Source organism: Hippoglossus hippoglossus, chromosome 20, assembly GCF_009819705.1.
Source record: "Hippoglossus hippoglossus isolate fHipHip1 chromosome 20, fHipHip1.pri, whole genome shotgun sequence".
Lineage (NCBI taxonomy): Eukaryota > Metazoa > Chordata > Actinopteri > Pleuronectiformes > Pleuronectidae > Hippoglossus > Hippoglossus hippoglossus.
In genome coordinates, this window is record NC_047170.1 from 3,655,656 (window position 1) to 3,678,412 (window position 22,757).

General features: G+C 44.5%; 1 protein-coding gene across 9 annotated transcripts in view; it reads left to right on the top strand.

Annotated features, from left to right (window-relative positions):
- Positions 1-2,534: 2,534 nt before the first annotated feature.
- The window catches only part of arhgap12b (Rho GTPase activating protein 12b), a 55,584-nt gene continuing 35,361 nt past the window's right edge, over positions 2,535-22,757 (top strand). For 5 of the 9 annotated variants that reach the window (XM_034572490.1, XM_034572491.1, XM_034572493.1 and 2 more), the window contains exons 1-2: positions 2,560-2,718; positions 7,028-7,797. In XM_034572490.1, coding sequence (XP_034428381.1) covers positions 7,120-7,797 — 678 coding nt within the window. In that variant the 5' untranslated portion in view covers positions 2,560-2,718; positions 7,028-7,119. Of the gene's footprint in view, positions 2,719-7,027; positions 7,798-22,757 lie in introns of all 9 variants that reach the window. The other 4 variants (XM_034572492.1, XM_034572496.1, XM_034572498.1 and 1 more) reach the window with 4 other exon arrangements.

The window sequence follows — 22,757 nt, forward strand, 5'->3', positions numbered from 1 at the left end:
CAATGACTTTGCTCTGTCTAAGTGTCCCAGTAAACCATGACAGCACCAGGACAATGAAAATGTCCTCCGTGAAAAAAGGCCCATTGTGTCTGGTGAGGACTAGCATGTTCCCAGCTGGCTCGCAGATAAAGGAGTTCAGAGACTGGGAGGAGTCTCCATCAATATACAAACAAACACAGTATGTAGATAGCAGATACTGTATATAGCAAATACATATTATTACCTCTTCCAAGGCAGTTGTGTTTTCCCCCCTGTCCATTTGTTTGTTGGATTGAGAGGAAGTTTACACAAAAACAACACAATGGATTACCATGAAACTTGGTGGAAGGATGTGGTGTGGGTCAGGGAAGAACCCATTAAAGGCTGCTGATACAGATCAGGAGGTGGATCCAGGAATCACTTTCTTTAACATAGTGAGCTGTGTTTGTTGATTTCCCAGAGAGTAATGCATGGATCTGGATTTAAAAAGTCCGACATCTTTAGGGGACAGATTTTTATATGAATAAGTGCAATCTGGTGCAGATCCAAATAAAAATCTGGGTCCAGTGAATTTGAATGTGGTTTCATAAGGGGACTGTCGGGCCATGGCAGAGGTATGTGCTCTACTACATGACATTCTAGTTTAAATGTTGTTAACAGGTGGACATTTGTTAAATGTTTTAGAAAATAAATACAAAAAGCCTCAAACTACCAATTTAAAGCTGCCATTTGTTAATAAACGAATCAGCTCCTCGTGGTTTCCCATCACGAGCAGATAAAAAGCTGCGTGTGTGGTTGCATCATTTGAATTATCTTCACAACATATGTCAAAACATGCACACGACGTGTCCAGACTTAATGAAGGCCACTCTCCTGTTAGTCACTTCCCTCCTCACACCAGCAGGATGCGCTTTTACGCACACACCCTGTGCTAACGCAGAATGAAGAAGTGATGAGATCCGATTATTGTGTTGTGTTGCTGGTCATGCATTATTCTGAAATAATGTAAACTCACGATCTGACTGCCCGAGGCTTCATTTCGTGGGCTCCTGTTTAGTCTACGGAGTCTGCGCCGCCGAAGACGCGCCGCTGTGTTCCTGGATCATCCGAGCACTAAATCATTCATGATGCTGCTGGATGCTGAACCCCCTGTTGTAATTGCCTAAAGAGGAGCTCGGCTGAGGGGTGGGAGTGAGTGAGGGTGGGGGGGCTACCCGTGCATGTTTATCCTACAGAGCCCAATTATGTTGTGTGGCTTTAACCAGACGAACACAACAATCCCGCCGAATAATGAGAAATAATGGCACTCAAGTAATCAAGGGGACTTACAAAAAAAGGTGGAATAATTTAAACTATATCCCAGGTGACATCTCTGAAAGGAGACAGTGAGATCAAAGGACCATGGGTGTTTGTGGCCCGCGGGGGGAAACGCAGCGCACAGTGAAGACGTGCACGCGGCTCTGGGCGCCGTCGATCAGCGGAGACCGACCGTAGGTGTGGAGCTGAGAAAGACCGTCTGCAGAGCGCTACTGCGACAACCGGACTGGAAACACACGGACTGCAACCGGAGTTTAGTCGGGGCACTCCTTCACAATAAAAGCCCCAAAAAGTTAAAGGCAAAAGTGGAAATATTACGACTGCATGAATTCTAATTGTTGACAATGCAGCAAAAGGCCATGAATATGGTTCATTAAGGAGTTGCTCGCATTGATAAAATGTTTGAATTAATTCAGTCAAAGTTGTGTATGTCCGTTTATTTATTTACAACTACTGCAACTTTGCAGATGTGTCTCTTGTTCATAGTTTGTTATCGCTTGCATTTAGACTCTTGTTTATAGGCTTATTCGTTTTTCTATTATATTTACTACATTACTGTGTATTCTGGTACTTTATTGTGTATCATTGACTTAGGGAGTATGTACAGTTTTTAGTACATTTTATGTTTATTACACTATTTTGAGCTATTCTAATTCTTCGTATCTGTTTTATTGTTACTTATCTCTATGTGCAATGCCCTTGACATTCTCGTGATACACAATAAAGCACATCTATCTATCTATCTATCTATCTATCTATCTATCTATCTATTTGCCATAGCCCATTATTGTAGAATAACGCAATTTAAAGATGAAATCCTTGGAAATGGGTCATTCCAAAAACACACAACAAGCAAACATATAACAGGATTTCAGAAAGGAGATTTTGCATTTGGCAATGAACAATATGGGGAAATCACTGCACACTACTCACACGGCAATAAAGATAATGATAATAATAATAACAACACTACTACTACTAATAATGATGATGATGATAGTAAATAATAATTATAATGAAACATGTAGCCGACAAACAACAAACACACTTTGACCCAAAGACGTCCATTCAAGACATGGGCGCTTACAGAAAATAATCAAAGTCGAAAGCATATAAGAAAATGTGATAATGACTTTTTTTTAAAAGACTGATGCTCAATAACTCGATTTTAAGATCAGCCCAAATAAGAATACTTATTTTTTTAGATGACATATTGGCATAGTTACACGCTTTACTTTGAAAGTCACGACCGGATGTGTGTGGTGTTGCCACACAAGAACTTGACAGCGAGGAGAGGAGGAGCGGGTCTGCTGAGGACCGAAGCCCGAGCAGCACGCACTGAAGCGGGCAGTAAAAGTTCGCCCTGTCCGTGTCTCCGGTGGTCCCAGGAACCAGCCGCTCACCGCTGGAGTCTTTCTAAAGGTCGGTACGGTCCCGTGTGTTTTCCGCTGGCGCCTCGCTCCCTCCCCTGCTCGGCGGGAGGCTGCTGGCTTGTGTCGGACTTACTTTGTTGCTATGCACGCTGCCGCAGGTCGGACGGTTTGTCTCCGAGTGAACCTGCTGCTTTTCTTCCTCCTCCGGACAAACCACACCGGGGAAACGGCCAACATTTAAACATGAGTGTGTATTTTTGATTTTCCATGTGTGTTTATTTCTGACGTGTCGGGTGGTTAAACACTCCACGTGATAGCATCAGTGCGTGTGGCTCAGATTCGGGGAGCTTTCATTTCCCTCGCGGTGTGTTCGGCTGTGTGCCGCCGCCCAGAGGGGGTCTTCCTCCGGGCCGGCCCGGGCAGCTCCCTGCCCTCCCCTCGCTCCTCCTGGAGATCCTCGGCGGTGAACCCTTTGTCGCAGATGGGTTAAAGTCCTTTGTGTTGTGTTTCTGCGGCAGTGTAGTGTGTGGGGCTGGAAGGGACCCTGCCCCCCACCTATGCCCTCCTCTCTCCCCTCTCCTCCGCCGCCGCCATCCGCCCCAGGCATGTGTCCGCAAAGACCCCCACGATCTGTGCACGGTTTGCTTCCAGGGGCTTCCACAGTGCGCAGTGAGGAGAGAGGGGAACAGTGTGTGCACGCAGTGCTGGTGCACAGATGCAGCAGCAGCAGCGTGTGCGAGGCGCAGATGGATTGAAATGCAGCAGCAGCAGCACATGTTGGAGTGGATGCTGCTCGGCCACATCTGTTTTGAATGAAGCACAGGGACAAAGGCAGTCCGAGTCTCAGGCTGCTCTGCAGATGTACGCAGACAAAAGCTCGGGTCACGATCCCTGTGTTGATGTGAGCGTTGCTTTTCTGCGAGCTACACACCAGGTTGATGAGCGCGTTGCCATCACGCCAGTATTGTCAAATGTATCCATAATATAACTTATTGGGTCTGATTTCAACAGTGGCATCACACATATTTAGTGAAATAGTTTTACCAGATTTCTGTGGCAGCCATCACATCTGGATTCACTTTTTCTCACTGGTTGGTGTTTTCTATAGAGCCACATATCTGCCTACAGATCAAACTGAATCCTATTGCTTTGCAATAACTTGAAATGATATTGAATTAGCAACAGAAACATTTATAGTCAGAAGATGATCATTGGCATGAAGCAGTGACATTTAAGTAGTTGGCAAATTAACTAAAGGTTAATCATAGGGTGGGAATTATTATACAATCTTGGGTATTACGGCATTAACACGTGTTGTGAGTTCATGACATTTCATTTTTCCAGGATCCCTCTAAGTCTTTGGGCTCCACCATGGGAACCACCAATCCATTCCCAAATATAAAAGCATGACATCATAGCTTTAGTCCATATTGACAGACATGCAGTAGCTGTTCACTGCTGAGCTGAGACAACTTGTTTCTACACATGAGCGACACACTTTGAGTCTCAAAGGAGCAACAAGTCAGCTGCTGCTCTCCTCTGAGACCTCACTTCGGTTGACGAGGACTCATTTTACTCTCTGGTCCTCTGTCAGAAGTGTGGCAGAAACTCTGCAGCAGATGAATCGGACAGTGGGGATAATTGGAGTCGTATTGTGTCTGAGGAGCCAGTTTTGATTCTGAGAATAACAGCAATTTGTGTCATTGTGAGTCAGTCGTGGGCCAACGTGACTAATGTCTTTCTTGATTTCCAGCTACTGCCTGGTCACTGAGGTTTCTCAAGGCTGTAATGCACCTTCTAAAAAGACTCCACATTTTCTGTTTCAATTTCCCATGCTTACCTTTTCTGACTTGCCAGTTTTGTAAAAATGTCTGTGACGCTGTCTATGAATTGTCTCTGGCTGTGCCGGTGTCTGTCTGGGAGCCTTAATCTTTTAGAGGAGTGTCTCCAACTTCAGACGCTAATGGTATGAAGAGGATTGGCGAGTCTGGTAATCTCAACAGATTTGCACAGATAAAGAATGTGACTGTCTCACACCATGTAATTTATCACAGGTTTCATGCTTATTGGGGAAAAAACGACACACAGAGCTGAAATCACAGAAGCACAGTCTTTATTTATGTCTGTGTGCAACAGGCAGCGACACTGTGAACTTGCTGTGTGGAGGTCACGACTGCTGCTGTCAAGCGGCATCATTGATAGTGCTGTTATCATGTGCGTGACTTGAAGCCCTGACGGAGTCCTGACTACATCTCTGGCACCTCTGGTGATAGCGATTCCTCGTACACACACTAGCCAAAACAGACAGTGGTTGTGTCTTGACAGACAGTCATTCATAAATGGCTTGTGTGCGTTTGTTGACATCATGGCTGAAGCTTGTACTGGGACAGGCCCAGACGGGGCTGCCATCCGCTACACACACTAAAACCTCTGGCACAATGTAACACTGTGTGTGTGAGAGTGTGTGTGTGTGTGTTTGTGTGTGTGATTCATGGTGTTAAAAACAGATAAAACAAACTATTAAAGCCCATTGTGAACATGCAGCCCTTCTCTCATGGGCTCCCATTCTAGCGTAGACGGCTCTCGACCCCCGTAAATTTATTCTGGGGTGCGTAGCTGCCAGTCTGGGCTTCAGAGTGTGTGTACGTATTCCTTTCCATAAGGATGGACCCCTTTATAGATTCAGTGCCGCGTTCTCACGCTTCACTAAAAGCACCTGCTCTTACCGCCGGCACTTCCAGGATGCAAGTCCACGGCGGCCGCTATTTCAGGGAGGAAGACTGAGAATTTGATCTGAAGGGAGACGCGGCTCAGTGGCAGCCCCTCTGCAGTGGGAGTGCCCTGGTATTTATTTAGGTTAACTGATGAAGGGATACTCTCTGACAGACGGATCAATGACAGGCCTCATCCCAAAACAAACCCTGCAGGAATGGAGAGGGGCCCAGCTGTCCTCTGACTCACACACACAAATATCGAGAAGATCACCCCGATCTTTTTAAAGCCCTCTGACTGTATCTCGTAACTGCATTAATGAGTAATGGTGTCAAACGGCAGAGCTGGACTCGCTGAAGCGACACACGCTTTATTTTTGGTCGCAGCGTCTGACGGAATGTAAGCTCAAGGGAGTCATTGTGGTGACTGGATCGCACGCAGGATCAGTGTGTGGGGGTCATGTTGTCATCACCCCTAGCTCCGCAGAGGGTGATCGGGTTACCAGGCTGGATATCCTTAGCAGCGGTGTAGGTTGCCAGAACAATCAGGGCTGACTGTGTGTTGTGGTTGATCAGAGGGAGGAGTCGCCCTGTGGTGCTCTTCAATTGACTCACCAATAGAGCATGTCTGTCTGGAAGTGGATTCATGTCCATAATGTGGGGGTATTACAGCGGAAGCACTTTGTGGTTGTGGTGATCAGATGAGTAACAAGGTGAGCTGGGAGCATGTTTCTGTGGTTTGGTGGGCGTGTGTTCATGTGTCTGAGCACGTTATAGGTCTTAAAAATATAGCTGGCACCATTCAGGTGAGTAAGTAAAAAAACGATCTTATCCAGGGGTTGTGTGAACCGAATATTTTCTGTAATTAGTAGGATTTTAACCTGTGCCATGCAAGGAGGTTATGTTTTTACCCTGTCCATTTCTTAGTTGGTTAGGTTTTTTATGGCTCAAAAATGAGTGGTTGGATCTTTAACATTGCGAGATGTATTTGACATTTTCACAGATTTTCTAGGAAAAATTCATGGATCTTGATGGGAAAAAATCTGCCATATATTCTGACTTCTGAATTCTATGTGTGTGCAATTTGGTGTAGCTTGGTTGATTTTAAGGGGAATGTTGGTCCTTGTTGGAGGTATTCGCTCTACTGAGTGACATTCTAGTTCTTTTTTTTTTTTAAGTGATGATGGAAACAGTGGAAGGCTTTCCATCATTTTGATGGATTATAATGCTGAGAGAAACCTAGCAAAACATCAAGTTATTTACACACACTGTCAGTAACCACATGTAGACCTCTCTATTCTGAAGTGGCACTGGTCATTCTAGTCACCAGTGTGGCAGCTGTTTCAGGCTTCATTTAAAAAAATTAAACTAAAATAAAAATCAGTTTAACTGCTTATTAATATTTTTTAGGCACAATTGTGTTTTAGTGCGCTTCACTGTCACTGCAAGAAAAAAATATTTTGACCTACTTCGAGCCGTGTTGATGGTTCCTCTGTCCTTGAAAATGAAATGCTATTAAAAAGCATGTTTCTCAATAAAATAAATTATAATTATACATTTCAACAGGAATGTTTGACCCTGACTTCAGTCTGATAAACAAAGAGAAACTCTAACACCCTCTGTTCTTACCTGTCTTCTCTCCTGCAGCCTAGCAGTTCCCCCACTCAGACATGAGGAGCCCTCCAGGCCTGGCTCGCTGAGCAGTTGAGGTCAGAGTTCAAGCGCTTGTTCCGGCAGTCATGGCTGACAGAGAGGGGCTGCCTATTCCCCCAGGCCAGGTCTACATCGAGGTGGAGTATGACTACGAGTACAAGGCCAAAGACAAGATGGTGGCTATCCGTCAGGGGGAGTGCTACATGCTGGTGAAGAAGACCAATGAGGACTGGTGGCAGGTGAAGAAAGAGGAAGGCTCAAAGACCTTTTATGTGCCAGCGCAGTACGTCAGGGAGGTGCGTCGGGCGCTCATGCCCCCCCCGAAGCCCAGCTTGAGGGCCAAGCCCACAGTTTTGGACATTTGCCGGGCGTCCAATGAAAATCTCAACAGACCCCAACCAGAAATGTCCAGCTTTGGACGTCCGCCACCTTCATCTACCCCGTCGCCATCTTCTGATCGTGTCACGCCACCAGCTCTACCCAAGGATGCTAACCAGAACCTGGGGAGTCCCCTTCATTGCAAGGTGGTAGCTGAACTAGTACTTCTTCACAACAACAATAACCATCACCACGGCAACAATGCCACGTTGCCACGGACACGGGCTGACTCACCTCCGCTCAAAGTGGGGAACAACCACAACAGAAGTCCAGACATTGTCAAGACCTCCCCACCCAGCGACCTGCCGGGAGAGGGGCTGAGCAAGTTCCGCAACGACTCCGAGTCTGGGGATGAGCTGAGCAGCAGCTCAACAGAACACATGCAGGTAAGTCTTTTTTTATTTAATTTTTTTTGTTTTTTTGGATGGCTTCCTTCCAGATCTGCTTCATTTGACGTATTTGTGAGTTTTTTGCATTCTTGGGTAGTTTGAGGAAATAATCTATGCAGAAATCAGTCCGTGCCTAAGTTTGTAAGGGCAGCAAAAACAATGCAGGCAGCTCCTGTTCTTTCTTTAGATTGCTTACTCCCGTGAGCACCACTAGTTTAGTCTGTCTTTGTGATCTCAGTCGTGCCCTTGGTTCCTTTCCCTTTCTTCCATTCGCCCTGCTTTATTTCCCACCCTCTGCTTATTTCACCCGGGGCCAGCTGCAGATAACTGCCCTTGTCCCAATCACATTCGGCCATATGGGCTGTTCAGAAATCACATTTTTCTTCACTCACAGTTTCTCTGCAGACCTACACCCATCCATCAGCTCCCACACAAGTCTGCCTAAAACCATTAAGTGCCTCATTTGCCACATTTGACGAAAACAGCAGCAACAGTTGCAGGTGCTTATTAAAATCTTCTACTGTTGCCCTTGAAGCACAATTTGTCTGGCATGTACAGATGTGCATTTTTTGGGGGGAACGGCTGTTGCAGTCGGGTCATTAAAGACTAAATGGTGCGTTAACAGCTCCACTGTTAAATGAATGGCTCTCTAAATGGGAGTCTTCAGGTACATTTAATACAAGGAATTGCTTAACACAGCTACCAGGTTGTGTGGGTTTGTAGCTGTCATTTAACCTTTTGAACTTGCTGATGTTGTCCAGGAATGTGTGCAAATGTATTGTTATGATGCCAAAAATAACGCTTTGAGACAGATTATAGTTTTGCTATTTGTATACAGTGACAATGCTTTATGTGGGGCACCTTCCTGATTCAGACATCCAAACTTCCTGATTCTTCCTCCTTCGCCCAGTCCCTCCAGCCCCCAGACTGACAACTCAAGCCCCCTCCCACTTCCGTGATATGTCCCATCACCCTGAAAGAGAGAGAGAATGGGTGAAAACAGCAGGAACTGGGTCTTATCCTTCCTAGTCTGCAGCGGAGGTAGATCAAAGTAGAAAAAGGAGATTTCCAGACAGTGGGAGTCCAAACTGGATTGCTCTCCTGAGCAATATTTGGGAGGATATACTGTATCTAGGCAGGGTGGACTTGTTTGAAGGCTCCAAGTGCTGCTTGTGTTCTTTGTTCCACAGGCTGCAACAGCCTCCTCCACCATGGAGCGAACAAAGAGACACAGGCTTGAATAGAAACTAGGTCATATCTGCTGAGGATCAGTCTGAAGCCCCCCAGTTGCCCCGCAGTGGGGACCACTGAGCGTGTGTGAATGCCATGTGCAAAGCGCCATGTGAAGGAAAGAAGGGTGAAAATGGAAGCTAACTTCAGAGGCCCCAGATCTGTGACCTCTAAATGTTTTGTGGGTCAGAACTGACATACCCCTAAAGGCCCGGTATCAAGGCAAGAGAAGGGTTGTTTTCTGTGTTGCCGCTTGCCTTCAGCAACCTTTTTGAAATAATTTCATGCTTGTCAAATCACATAAGCCAAAATAAACACACATTTCACTCTCAGCCATTTGCATTTGTATGGGAAGCTCTGTGGAGTGTTTTTTTGTCAGCCTACAGTAGTGCTGGCAGGGCGGATAAGACTCAGACAGCAGACAGGATTCAGCCAAAACTCCCCGTGAAGCTCTGCGCTGGCTGTGGTCGCTGCGGCAGGTGGAACCCTCTCCCTCGCTCTTTTTTGCTCCTTTGTGGTGCTCTGTTGGTTTGTCCTGTTTGGCCTGTTGCCAGGCAAGTGAATGACCCCCGCAGAAAACCCAGTTCTTTCAAGTCCCCTACTTCCACTGCTTCCTGTCATTGCTTGTGTGCAGGCAAACTGGGCCTTAGAGAGAAAGAGGGAGGATCATTTAGTGACAAGGCGGTATTGTTATGAGTTAGCCCGACTGATGCGAGGTTTTTGAGCCTGTTTCAGAAGTAAGAGTTTGAAAAATTGATGACAACATAACAGCTGAGATTCATCTGATCAGCTTGGTTATGAAAGAATTGTGACCCAGATATGTTGTAACTAAGACATTTTACAGTCACAACTAAACAATTTGCACAACTAAAAATGAGAAAATGAAACGGTACAAATTTAGACAGCAGACTTCACTGGACATTAAATATTGATGATGGTTATATTCAGCACCACAGGATAAAATCACAGCAGGCTAAACTGTTCAAATACAAATCTAGTTTCTTATCAAAATGAGTCAACTGCAAACTGTGGCCGTTGTCATTTTTGTTTGAAAATTATTTTCCGATGATCAATGAGTCGACTATTTGATTAATCATCACAGCTCTACACTCATTATCAATCCAATGTCACTGCTCCCTCTTCCCAAATTTAAAACACAAATTTAACTGAATAGGTGAATCTGCAGCGGCTGTGGTTCAGGTGATGGAGCGGGATGTCCACTTACCAGAAGGTCAGTGGTTCAAACCCTGGCTCCTCCAGTCAGTATGCTAAGGTGGCTTTGGGCACGACACTGAAGCAGAGATGTTCTGATACCGATACCAGCCCTGGAAATGCCTATGATACTGCCAAAAATGGCGAGTCAGGCACCTGCGAGTATGTAAATCTATGTACTGATCCAATACCATGTCTTTAAAGTATATTAGTTTCACCCAGAGAAAGTTTCTTCTCTCATAAATTACTTCTTCGCTTCTTCTCCGCTCTCCAAAGCAGCAGTTGCGCTGCCCTGCCACTGGCATGTACTGTTTTTAGAGCTGTGAAAAGTAAGTGATTTTCAGTAGTGTAGCGAAAGCCAGAGCTAGTAAAATGTCAACTGAAAGCAAAACTTAATTTGGAGGGGCAGCTCTAGTTTTGCCTATTGCAACACAAGCAATCTCAAAGCTTTGAAGAACCAGCAAACATGGAGTTAACCGTAGCCCAGCCATACAACAATAATAGCAATTATCACATTCCATACAGGGTTAGTATTATACAACAGTTAAAATACAATATATACGTTTTTCTTTTTAATGCACTGGTATCGGATGGGTACTCTGTATATATGCGATACACAAAGTCCTTTCGGAATCAGTATCGGAAAGGTGAAAAGGGTATTAGAACATCTTTACACTGAACCCTGAAATCCCTTGACAGCTGTTCCTCAGATTGTGAATGATGTGTGATAGGAAAGTGAAAAGTGCTGTATGAATGTGGGCGAATTTGACTTGTAGTCTAAAGTGCTTTTGGTAGATGTTAAAGCTCTACATAAATACCACCTACCATTATCATTTACCAAAACTTTTATATTTTTTGTAATGACATTAATGAAGAATCTATATTTCATCTGGATCTTAATAGGCACTTAAAAGGGTCAGTATTGGTTCCTGCACTAATCAGCTGGGTTGGATCAGTGCATCCCAAGCTGGTGCTGGTATTTTAGTTTAGCTTTACAGTATGTCAGCTGAGAGGCCGGACCTGGGTACCACTTCTTCTTCCTCTGTACGTTGTGATTGTCACTTCAGTCGAGTCAGACAGACGCACACTTTTCTCGTGTGTGTGTGTGTGTGTGGGTGGGTGGGTGGGTGGACTAGATAGCTGCTTTGACACATGCACTCCACACAGTTCCTCTGTATTTTATCTGGAGGAGGTGCATGTGTGAACGCAAATGTCAGGGGGAGACTGTAAACATGATCACGTGATCTCCGCAGCGGGGTTAATACTTCGCTTCCTGTCTCTGTCTGCCGAACCCGGCTGCTCCACATCTCGCATCTGAATAATTAGATTGATTTGATGCTGTTGTGAGCGCGTATGTGCAGAAAACCTCCTGCTGTGCTGTGCATGTGTGAAAGGCAAACTCTGGCTAAACTGTTGCCGATTATCTGGATTTTACCCGTAGGTCATGTCTGAAATGGCTTTAAGTAGTTGGACAGATACATTAATAGTATTTTCTTTTTAATTCCAGGTAGCATATATTGATAAAAATTTGTTTACGTACATCTGTAGAAAAAATCTAAATTGGAAAAATAGCGTCATAGATAACCACAGGCGTGAACTAAAGATTTCACATATTATTCATCCCTCAATAGAGTTCACCTCCAGTCTCGGGCCCTCCTCAGGCTTACACATTGTCTTTGACAAGGAGAGGAGGAACTGCTGTATGAATGGACGGATGGTTAGATGTGTAAATTTGTCGCTGATGTGACCGGACTCAAGTGCCAGCTGGCCACCTCCTAATTAATTCGATTTGATCTGTGGGTGATCTGGGTCTCTTTGTCTCGCCTTGCTTTCTTTTTGTAATTTGCTTATCTCTGGGGCTCTGACAGCAGCAGAAACTGAGGGTCCACACCACGCCTCCTCAGCACCATGAGGGGCTGGTGGGGTTTGCAGGCACACAGCCGTCCTCCTGTCCTGGACCCTGTGTACTCACCACTTGCTCTCCCCCATCCCTGGTCTTCTAAAAGCACGGCTCCTATGCTCTCAAGGGATTGGAAAAATAAACCTGTTTTCCTCAAGAAGCGGGCAACAGGGTGAAGTGTTTGTTTTTGTTAAAAAAAAATGTGGCACACCATATTATTTAAAGCCTGTTTTTCACATAAACATATTGGGTTTCTCCAAGGCTGTGTTGCCTGTTTAAAAACTCAACAGAAAAACATGACCACACAGTCTCTATCACCACATAGAAGGTTATTTTGAGTTGTTTTTTTCTGCAATACTTTTACCCATATCTTCTTCAGAATTGGTTTAAAGGCTTGTTCTTTTGGTGGGCTCCTTTTTTCCCCCAAAGCCCAGAGAGTGGATGAATGCTGCCCTGTGGGATTGGGTGAGAGGCCAGATTGTTGTTTTTCTTCTCTGTGAGTTGTGTCACCGTCACCGAGGGGAAGATGTGACGGCCCTGTAAGTGTTTGTGTCTGTGGCTTCGCACCGTGGAGCCAGCGGGATGCCCACCTCTCACTCACTGTCTGATTAGAAAGGCACTTAGAGTTCCCTCCTACGCTCCAACCTTTATACTATCTCACACAATCACACTACAAAAACAAGGTATCAACCACTGCTGGGCCCACTCCTTTCTTCAGTTACATTCAGTTATTGAGTAACTCCTGGTAGTCTGTATCATATAGTGCTCCATGTCAATAATAAAACCGCTGATTCCCTGAGATTTCAAGCTGGATCAGTCACTCCGCTGAAATAAGCCGTCTTCTAGAGTCTTGTTTCACAGAAATCTCCTTTTACTTCCACTTCAAGGATTCATATAGCCACAATGACATAACTGGCTTGTGAATCTATCTGGACATATTCTTAGAAGGTTTAAAAACAAAAGGAAGCAGCTGAGTCTGTCTGCCTTCAGCCTGCTGTGTGGTCGTAAGCTGTCAGTGCCTGGAAGAGGAGGAGGGAGAGAAGGAGGGGGTTGTACATGTAGGGGACAAAGTGCGAGGGTCCTTGGCCCCGACAGAGTCGCTGTAGCCCCCTGTGTGACGGCAAAGACCCAGGGACAGGAGGCCAGACAGATATGTTTTCATGTTTGGGTGAATCTGGAGATTAGTCTTAGCCCGTGAGCCGTAAACCTCCCAATGGCTGCCACATCAAGATGAATGACTTGAAAGAGAAACATTACAAGGTCACCATTAAAGATGGAGGAGAGCATTAAAATTGGATGTCATGAATGTGTGAACATCTGTTGAGATGTAGATTGTTCATTGTGTTTTTTATTTCCCTTTGTGAATTACATGCACAGTCTTTGGCTCGGTTTTTGCTCGTCTGTTTGCCGACTTGTGCAACAGAGCAAAGGCTGAGAATGTGTATCAGTGGCTTAGCAGAGTATTTAAATAGGCAGCTCTGTGGGGGTGGTTGGTTCTCCCAAGTGCCCTTTCAAAATGTATCCACAACCAGAAAGGTTTGACCAATTTAGTTCTTTAGTATCTGCTATTTTGGGCCTGTGCATCGGACATTTTTTTATCCAGTGAATTTGCCCCATATGAAGCAATTTATGTGTGTTGTGCATAGGACAGTGTGGGGACTAGTGTTAAAGCCGTCTGTCACTCTTGAGGGTCCTGGGAAGCTCTTCAGTTAACTGTACAGAAACGACCTGTTCCTAAACATCCCCCCGCCACAGTAACCTGCTAATTACATGTTGCGCTAAATGGATTCTTTGCTCGCAGAGACTAACGTTTTGCTGAGTATTCTCTACAGCCATTTTCCAAATAAACTCAATTCCACTTAGTTGAGAACAAGAAAGGACATGGTCTTATTACATAATGACATCGTAAATACCACCAAATAAGAGTGCGAGCAGTGGTGTAAGGTTTATCCATCTCCCGCCTGTGCCGGCCCGTAATATGGAGCTGTGCCGAGAGACTTACTCCCGGACCAGCTGAAAAGGAGGCCCCTGGTTGTTTTCCAGTGCATACTTGACATTCCTGCCTCAGTGCCTACACACTCTCATACAAGCAAGCTAAGTCAGTGAAGGTCTGCCTGACCCTCAAAAGTGAAGCATTGGACTTTTCAGTAATCTAATATTAAGCTTGAACAAATAGTGCATCCGCTGTGTTCATGTGAGAGGCTGCCTCTTTGTTTGACTGCCTGCGTTCTTTTTTATTACTCTCCTTCCTCTGTCTGGGCCTTTTAGTTTCTCTTCTACTTTTTTGCCCTCACTCTGTCTGTGTTGCTTCCTTTTCTGCTGTCAGCCTCGCATTCCCCTCCTGAACACCTTGCTTTCTCTTCAGCATTTATTGACTCAGGCTGTCAGATGTGGTCTCGGTGAAGGGCAGGACAACTGCGGGGAAACCAAGAGCTCCTGGACTGCACTTCAGCCCGTGACCACCATTTCTTTTCTCCCCCCACATCCAGCATGATCCTTGCCTCTGTGATACAACAAGAGGATTAAGCCCACAAGCCCTCAGGGGCTGAGCGTTCAAGAAGACCACAAGAGCTTAGGCTCAGAGTTGAGGGGAATCGTGTCTGTTGTGTAAGGTGCAGGATTTCACCTTTTCTAAATCTTTCCATGAAGTACAGGCTAAGGGTGAGACAGATTGACTGTTTTTCTAATCCCAGTAATTTTAGATGGAAGCGGCCAGTTACAGTCAAGTTTGCATGATTGAGCACTTGCAAACCATCTCGGCAGTGCTGACCTTTGAGAGAATGGAGAGATTACAAGAGGCAAAAAAAGAAGATTCAATCAACTGGTTCACTATCCAGTTTGATACAACTTTGCTCTGTAGGTCCTTCCTCATTCAATTCATTTTACAATAAACAAAACTAGCCACAAGCAATGCTACGCTAAACCTTGGCTCAAGAGTAATGAATCACTGCCCACATCTCCTATTTGTTTGTTCTGTATTTATGTATGTTTCCCAACAAATCAGCGCTTTGCCTGTGGTAGCATCAATCATTCTGTGCAAATAGTTACAGCCATGAATAAAACGGGGACTAAAAAATGCTTCAGAAAAATGGGAACAAGTATGGATGTGATCAGTGCAGATATGCAGGTTGGTGAGTAATCTCTATACACAGAATATGCAGAATCTGTAGACAAGGGACGCGAGTTTGGGGCAGGAAGCCAGCTGGTTTCTGTTTCTAGTTTGACCAATGACATTTGGGCAGGTTTTGTTTGACTGCAGGTGAACAGTTCATAGGCAATAGTTTTTTTTTATTCATTTATCTGCACCCATATGCAGATAGCTGTTGATAGCCAAAATGTTGTCTCGACCTAAAACAACTACAAAAGCTATTACTTATATTTTGTGTGGAGAAATGTTTCACCCGTGTCATAAAAGAAGCTAGGCGTAGTTGGACTGCAAACGGTGTACTGGGAATGGAAGACGCAGATTTTACCCGTAGATCCACTGTCTACACTGGAAGCCACAAAATATTGTCTGTTGCCCTTGTAGGCTAATTCGTCATCAGATGATAGCCGGTGGGCTCTGAGATTGGTTTTGTGTTTGTCCTGGTGCGTGCCCTTGGCCTACAAGTAGTCATTACATCACCATGTCTCACTATCGCCCATTTTGCAACTATTAAAACTTTTAACTGGTCTGCAGTAGTCTAAACTGCAGCATCACTTATAAAAGTTTAGAAGAGACTTTGTAATTCAAAGCTTCCTCTCTCTTCTTACCCTGTTGGTTGTAGTTGTCTCCGCTCCAGCCTCCGTGAAGCCGCTCTGCCTGTCAGCCTGTGTAACAGCGTTTATTATCAGAGTGGATGACAGGGCTACATCACCTATTTAATTCCGTCTCTCCCTCTCCCTCCGCTGCTCACTGAGGTTTATTCAGTTCATCCCTTGTCGCTCACGGTCCCTCTCTCTGGGCGGGCTCTCTACTGTAGCTCTGTGCACTGAGACAGCATGTACCCAGAGAAGGTAAGAACGCCTAGCTGCTGTTGATAGCGCAGTGATTTATTTTATTGCGCTTCCTCTCTCCGCTTTCCTCTCCAGCTCTTACTCTTTCCCTGCCGTGGCTGCTTGGAATTTTTTTTGCTTCTAGTGTTGTCTCTCTAACTACCAGAGAGGCCCCTTCTTTCTGTGACATTTTGCCTTGAAACACTCAGACTGACGGCACCAACTGTTGTGTGCCCTATTATGTATTTGATATGGTGTCGGGCACGTGTGGGTGTTCTTGTGTGGGATTTATTTAGCTAGTAACTTGACCGCCCCCCGCTGTGTTATCCACAGAGGTCCGTGTTTGCATACAAGTGATGATGCTCAGGGCACTGGGCTCAGTGCACAGTTGCATAACTGATGCTGGCTGTGTCTGGAGCCTTTGAAACAGCTGCTAGTCATTTTCCTTACAGCGGCCTCTTGCTTTGGGGAAGCGCACAGGTCAAGCAGCTATGCGTTACACTCAACCCTCAGAGGACAACAAATATGGTCTGGGGAACCATTTTCCTTAGTATCCATTACAAAGCTGTCTATGTTAGAAGTACAGTATGTGGCTATTGGCACGATGACGCTGAAGTCATTCAGATGTCACTTTCCTGGGTATAAAAGTGTTTTTTTTGGTTCAGCTGCGCCATTCAGTGTTTTGTGCATAGTGGACCCTATTAACTCTGAATCCACTTTGGCATGTCGGAGTGTGTTTTTTCCCCTCTGCTTTTAGCCCACTCTGATGCTTTGCCTCCACAGCGACTTGAAAGTTGCAGCAACTCATGATTTCAAAGATCAAGATTCCTCTCAAAATACTTCCCATGCTGTGTGTCCAAGAGCCTTTTGTTTATATACATATTTTCTATCCAAAATACAGAACTGAACACAAGTGATTTGATAAAAGATGTTGCATTCAAAATCAGAGAAACTGGTCTACCTTGGGAAGAAATCAAATGTAAATTAGTTCATCATTGGGACTAATCTGATCTGGTTGACAATAAAAGTGTATCTTGTGTAGTCCTCCACCTTTTTGTCGCCCTCTTGCCCTCATCCATCTGTTTTTTGCTGCTCCTTGACTTGTTGCGCTTTGTCTTTTAGTACAACAGCTTGTATGTCTCCGTGATTGAGTGTACCAATCCAGCACATTATTGCAGATCAAATGCAACATTTGTGAGTCAACCAGTGTTTCTCTGCTGCTGCTCACCGCTTTCCTCGGGAGAGGTACAGCTGCTGCTGGTTGCCAGTGTGTGGGTGGACTGGTGGAAGCATCAGAGCGTAGGTGTCTTCAAACGTCGGGGAGCACGTATTGTCTCTGTCACATGCCGTTGCTATCGTTAATTACATGGTGTGGCTGCCAAAGAGACCGAGGATGAGCTGCGCATCAGTCAGTGCTGAAATGGCTCTGCTTGTGGCTGTCTACACCAGAGGTGATTTAGTGTGAAAGGGAGGTTGGAATTGGTCCGTCACCACCATGCTGGTCCCTGCTAAAGGTGAACAGAGTTTCTGAGATGTGGTCGGATGTGTGTTTCATTTGCAACCCATTGGCCACATTGTGCTACTCGGTTTATTATCAGTGTAGTGACGGTCATTTGTTTAACCAATTTTTCTGTCATTGTGTTGATGTATCATTTGTGGGTTGTAGATTATTGCTCCCTCTTTAAACCGCCCCATGATTTTTTTTTCATAATGTTTTTTCGCTTGACGTTCCAGAAACTGTGTCTTTGTCCTCAGAACTTTCCACCAACAGCTGTCACTGAACAGAGATGCTACAGACAAACAAAGGGGATACAAAGAGAGTACACACTATACCACTGTGGATCAGTCTGGATCCTTCTGCAAGCGTTACAGCTCTGGACCCAAACAGTCATTTCAAACAACAAATCCAATGTCAACACAGTATCAACCGACACCCTGTAATTTCAATCAGATGGGCTACTTGTCTTTTGATGATACAATACCTGCTTCTTTACACATCCTCATAGCGGGCCAGAAATAGCTCACCAATATAACAGAGACACCAGGAGGCTGATCAGTGTTCTCTAGAGTCGTCCAAGGCCAGCAGCCTTTCAGTGCCCTTGTGTGTGATTGGCAGTGAGGCACTCCCACTGTCTTTTAATGAAATGGATATGCCAGCAGTAACAAATGTCTCAGTGTTCATGCTCTGGTGGCCCAGCAACACCATTGGCTGGTTTGATCACCTCTTTGTATAGTTAATTGACAAGGGGGGATTACATAGTTTCAATAATGTACACTGGCTAAAGCAGAGGAGCAAGGTGGGGCATCAGGGAGCAGTAAAATCCTGGAGTATTAAAAAAAGTGGGGCTGTACAAAGGGAAGCATTCTTCAGGAGACTACTTGGTTTTAAATCTCTCTACCATCGCCTTTTGAACACATAGCTTCCTGATATTCAAAATGGACCTTCGTCAGGTCAGGATTATGTTAAGTGCATAGAAGTAAAACAAATGAGCTGTTGGTGGAGTGAGTTGTCCTCCAGTCTTTTGTGCCACTTTATGATGACTTAGTACCCCCCCCCCCACAAAAATTTAAAAGTTTGAGACTGATTTGACCCCACTCTGACAAACCATCAGCCCAGACCTCATTATTGCATGTTTAAATTTTGTCACTTTATATTCCTGTTACAAGTGCACAGATCCTGCTCTCAGCCAGTGTAGTGTGTCTATCCTGAGTGGCCATTGACCTCATTCCCTCTGTGAACACGTAGATTCATTCACTATGTGAGAGTCAGGTGGAAACATAACTTCTGATGTGTGACGTATCCAAATGGTGTTATTTTGCTTTGATTTTCTGCCATTTCTAATCGTTTTAGGTTGTAACCAGTGACAAAGGTCAGTTTTGTTGTGGTGAGATCCTAATTCCTACTGTTGTTTCTCTCTCTTTTTTTGTATGAGAGTCTATTGGTTGGTTGCATCAGCAAATAAGCCAGGGTCCAATACATATGGTGTACTATGTATCTTGTTTTGTCTGGTGAGATGACTGGAACAGCGTGCGGATTTACTACAGAGACAGACGAGGTCAGAGTGCCATAATCATCTAAAAAGTGTTAGGGGCTCCACTGGATAAGCTTCATGCACAGGCAACTGTGGGACAGAGGGGCTTACAGGTCAGCCCAAGCCTGGACAGGCAGCCCTTGCATCGACACACTACTAGAATGCAATCTCCTTACATATCTGGATTAAGGGGTTGTGTACAGTACATTCCTGGGTTAAATCTCCTCCACCCCCTCCCCCACCCCCCAACTGCGCACAAACACATACACCAAAAATCGTGCTTGTCCAACATCATCATGTCCCAAAATATATTTTCTTGTGAACAATGTTCTTATTAGCACTGTGATATGGGTCTTGACCCTGATTGTTGTTGGGGGGGATTAAATCTGCTCTTTACTTCACCAAGTGTGCTATGCTCTTGATTTCCTAACACAATTAAAGGGGATCAAGAGGTTGTTTCTTATTTAGATCCATGTCTTCATTGTTACCTAATATACAAAATCCCTCTTCTTTCTTGTGTTTCTCACTCAAAGCCCACAGTGGTAATTGAAAGGGGAGTAATCAGTCTTTCTTAGAGTTGGGGGTGGTGTGGTTGCTCTGTGGCCTTGGGCAGGACCCCCTCCCGGTGGCCAGCAGACAGATTTGTTATTGATCTGTCAGCCTGTCCCCAGCCTCTTGAACCACTTTTGCTCTGAAATAAGTGGCTGTTTGCAGCCATGGAGACATATTCAAATCAGGCTGCAGCCACTCCAGTGCCTTGTGGGTTGTGTTGTTTCTGATGTGTTTTAGCAGCCTGTGTTTGAAGAAAGCCACTTAGCACAAAGATCCTTAAATTAAAGATTTTATTCAGAATTTCATCAAAATCATTTAAGCTGGGGGACTAATCAATAATCATTAGACTTGTCTGGTTTTATAGAGGGGAAAAATGTACTCTTTTCATTCACAGTGCATGTAACTGAATTCAAAGCTTTTAAACTCAAAACGGAGCATTTTGAGTTAGCATCTAATGATACAATAATCTCACTTCAGTTGTCAGTCATTCATAAACTTTATGAAGTAAAGGAGTGTGACACATTTGCAGTTTTTTACCACCACACAGACATTTTAAAATCATTTGCACATTAATTGGCTGCACTTCTAGATTCCTATTCCGAACATGAGATGGTTTCTCATCCTAGCTCCTCTCAACCATCTCTGTGCCCACCTGGGCCGTGATCCAATGTCCCTTTGTTACCCTAAATCAAACTCACTGACCCTGTTTGCTACTCCCACCCAACCAATTGGCACCGTTGCTCTCGATCCCTGTCAGCTCCACTTAGCAGGAGAGGACCACCTCGTGGCTCAAGGTTACCAAGGGCCGTTGTCACTGCCCTACCCGGTATACATTCTGCGAATGGACCACGGACCATTTGGCGGACAGAGTTGCCTTTACGTGCCATTGCTGGCTTGACAAAACAATTGAACCATTCTCACTAATGTGGCAAGACATGCCCAGTGGAAATTGAATTGCTTTCTACAGAAGCAGCTCTGTGACGATCAATTACCCAACCAAATCTTTTATGGGTCACCCAGAGGACAGAAGAGAACAAAGCTATCCATTTGGTGATTTTACAGGCTGGGAAAGAGTGGCTGAATGTGACAGTTGGTTTTGTGAGGGGACTTACCTGGATCCAGGGGGAAAAAAATCAATGCATACAATGTTTTTACCTTTTATTTTTCAAGCCAATAAGTTCCTTTTTCTGAATCCAAATATTGGGAGTCGGATTCTGTCAAATCTGAAATTAATAGGTGCTTCTAGAAACGACAGCAGGTGGTTGTCAGACTGCCAGGAATATTTTGACATGTAATTCAGGAGGAGGCTGGCAGTCCAGGGTTCAGTATGTGGTCATGTTTTGAGTGTGACATGCAGACCAGTGACCAGCTGATGATGCAGTTCATTTTTCTAAAGACCCCAAGCATGTGACTGGGCAGTATAGATGACAAGGCAGCCCTCTCTCTGACAGGGACTGTACACGACAATGGCTTTACAGTGGCCGGTCTGCTGCTGGAACTTTTCTCTGCAGTGATAAAGCGAGGGATGGGGGCACAGAGAAGGGCGGGCTGGCTTGGCAGTCTCTGGGTAGTGGGCTGAGTGACCCATGACCCGTACGAACAAGACACAATGCATCTTTCTGTGACCGTATCTCCACCCCCAACCCGCACACACCCAGTCCAACACCCTGAGTCATGGTATGTGGGCCAATGGCTACATTGGCTGGAGATTTAAATATGCCCTTTTGATTGTATGTAGCCTAGTAGCCCACTTTTCCATGTTTCTGTTCCATGTCACCATAGACTGAAGTAATCATTATTCATTGATCTACAATGGCAAATGTCTATATGCTATATAAATAAAGTTTATTGTATTATTTTCCATCTATTTGAAGCATTGCTATTCTCTGTGAAATCAACTGTTGATTAATGGAGCAGTGTGAAATCAGGAATTTGTATCATATCTCGTGCGTGACCCTCTGAAAAACACACTGATGAGGAGGTGGTGGACAAGAAAGGATACACTTCCCTTACCCAGAAGACCCACTTGTGAAAATATAGCTACAAAGGTTTGCCGCTAGTGTTGAAAAATACTTTACAGGGTACCTTTAAGTTAAGTACAGACTTTTAATACTATGGAAATCCTAGTTTTCATAGCATTACAATTTGCTGCTTTTCTTTTGTCGTCTTTGACAATTTATTGGTTTTCTGACAAAAAAATGATAGAGGAAATAATTGATTGACAAGTAGGTGTAACAATAATTATTACTAAGATGAGTTGATTAAAATGTCAGAAGATACTGAAAAATGCTGACCACAATGTCCCAGAGCCCAGGAAGACCTTTTCAAATTACTTTTTTTTATTGACCAGCATTTTTAAACTCATCCAGATACAGCTTTGCTTCCATATCTTTATCCAAGTTTTACCATTATCTTAAACATAAAGTCCCGTCTTGCCATGACTTGCTTTATTTTGCTTAATTGTAAGCATGACTATCATTTAAAAAATGACACCTTCCCCTGAACTCAAGGTGAAGGGTGATTATCTCTGGTTTGAGCATGGTGATACTTGTTCACATATGATGCCAAAACTGTCTCTATGCTGAGGTACTGTGCCACTCAACTTCTGCTGGTGTCTAAAAATGCTGTTTTGACGTTGATCTTAACCTGTCAGATTGTAGACAGACACACTGATCCTTAAAACAGCCTCTATAGTCATTATTGAATTATTCCCTTTTCCAACACTAACTGCATCCTATCTACATAATTTGTTCTGGCATAGGCAATTATTTCTGAAACCTTCACATGCTTATTTGTTTATTTTCTTTTTAAAATCAGGACAAGAAAATATAAATCTGTTTGTTGTTGTCGATTTCCTCATGGAAGTCTCCTCCTGTGCTGTGCCCGAGGCAGAGGAACAGAGTGAGTTGTCTTACCACCTGCTGTGCACTTGGTTTTCTCTCACTCAGATAATTCCATTTCCTCATTGTAAATGAGCTGTGAATGCAGTCATACCCCGCTGTGTGGTGTTCCCACTGTCAGTCTCTACCAGCCCAGATGTGCTGTCACTGTCTGCT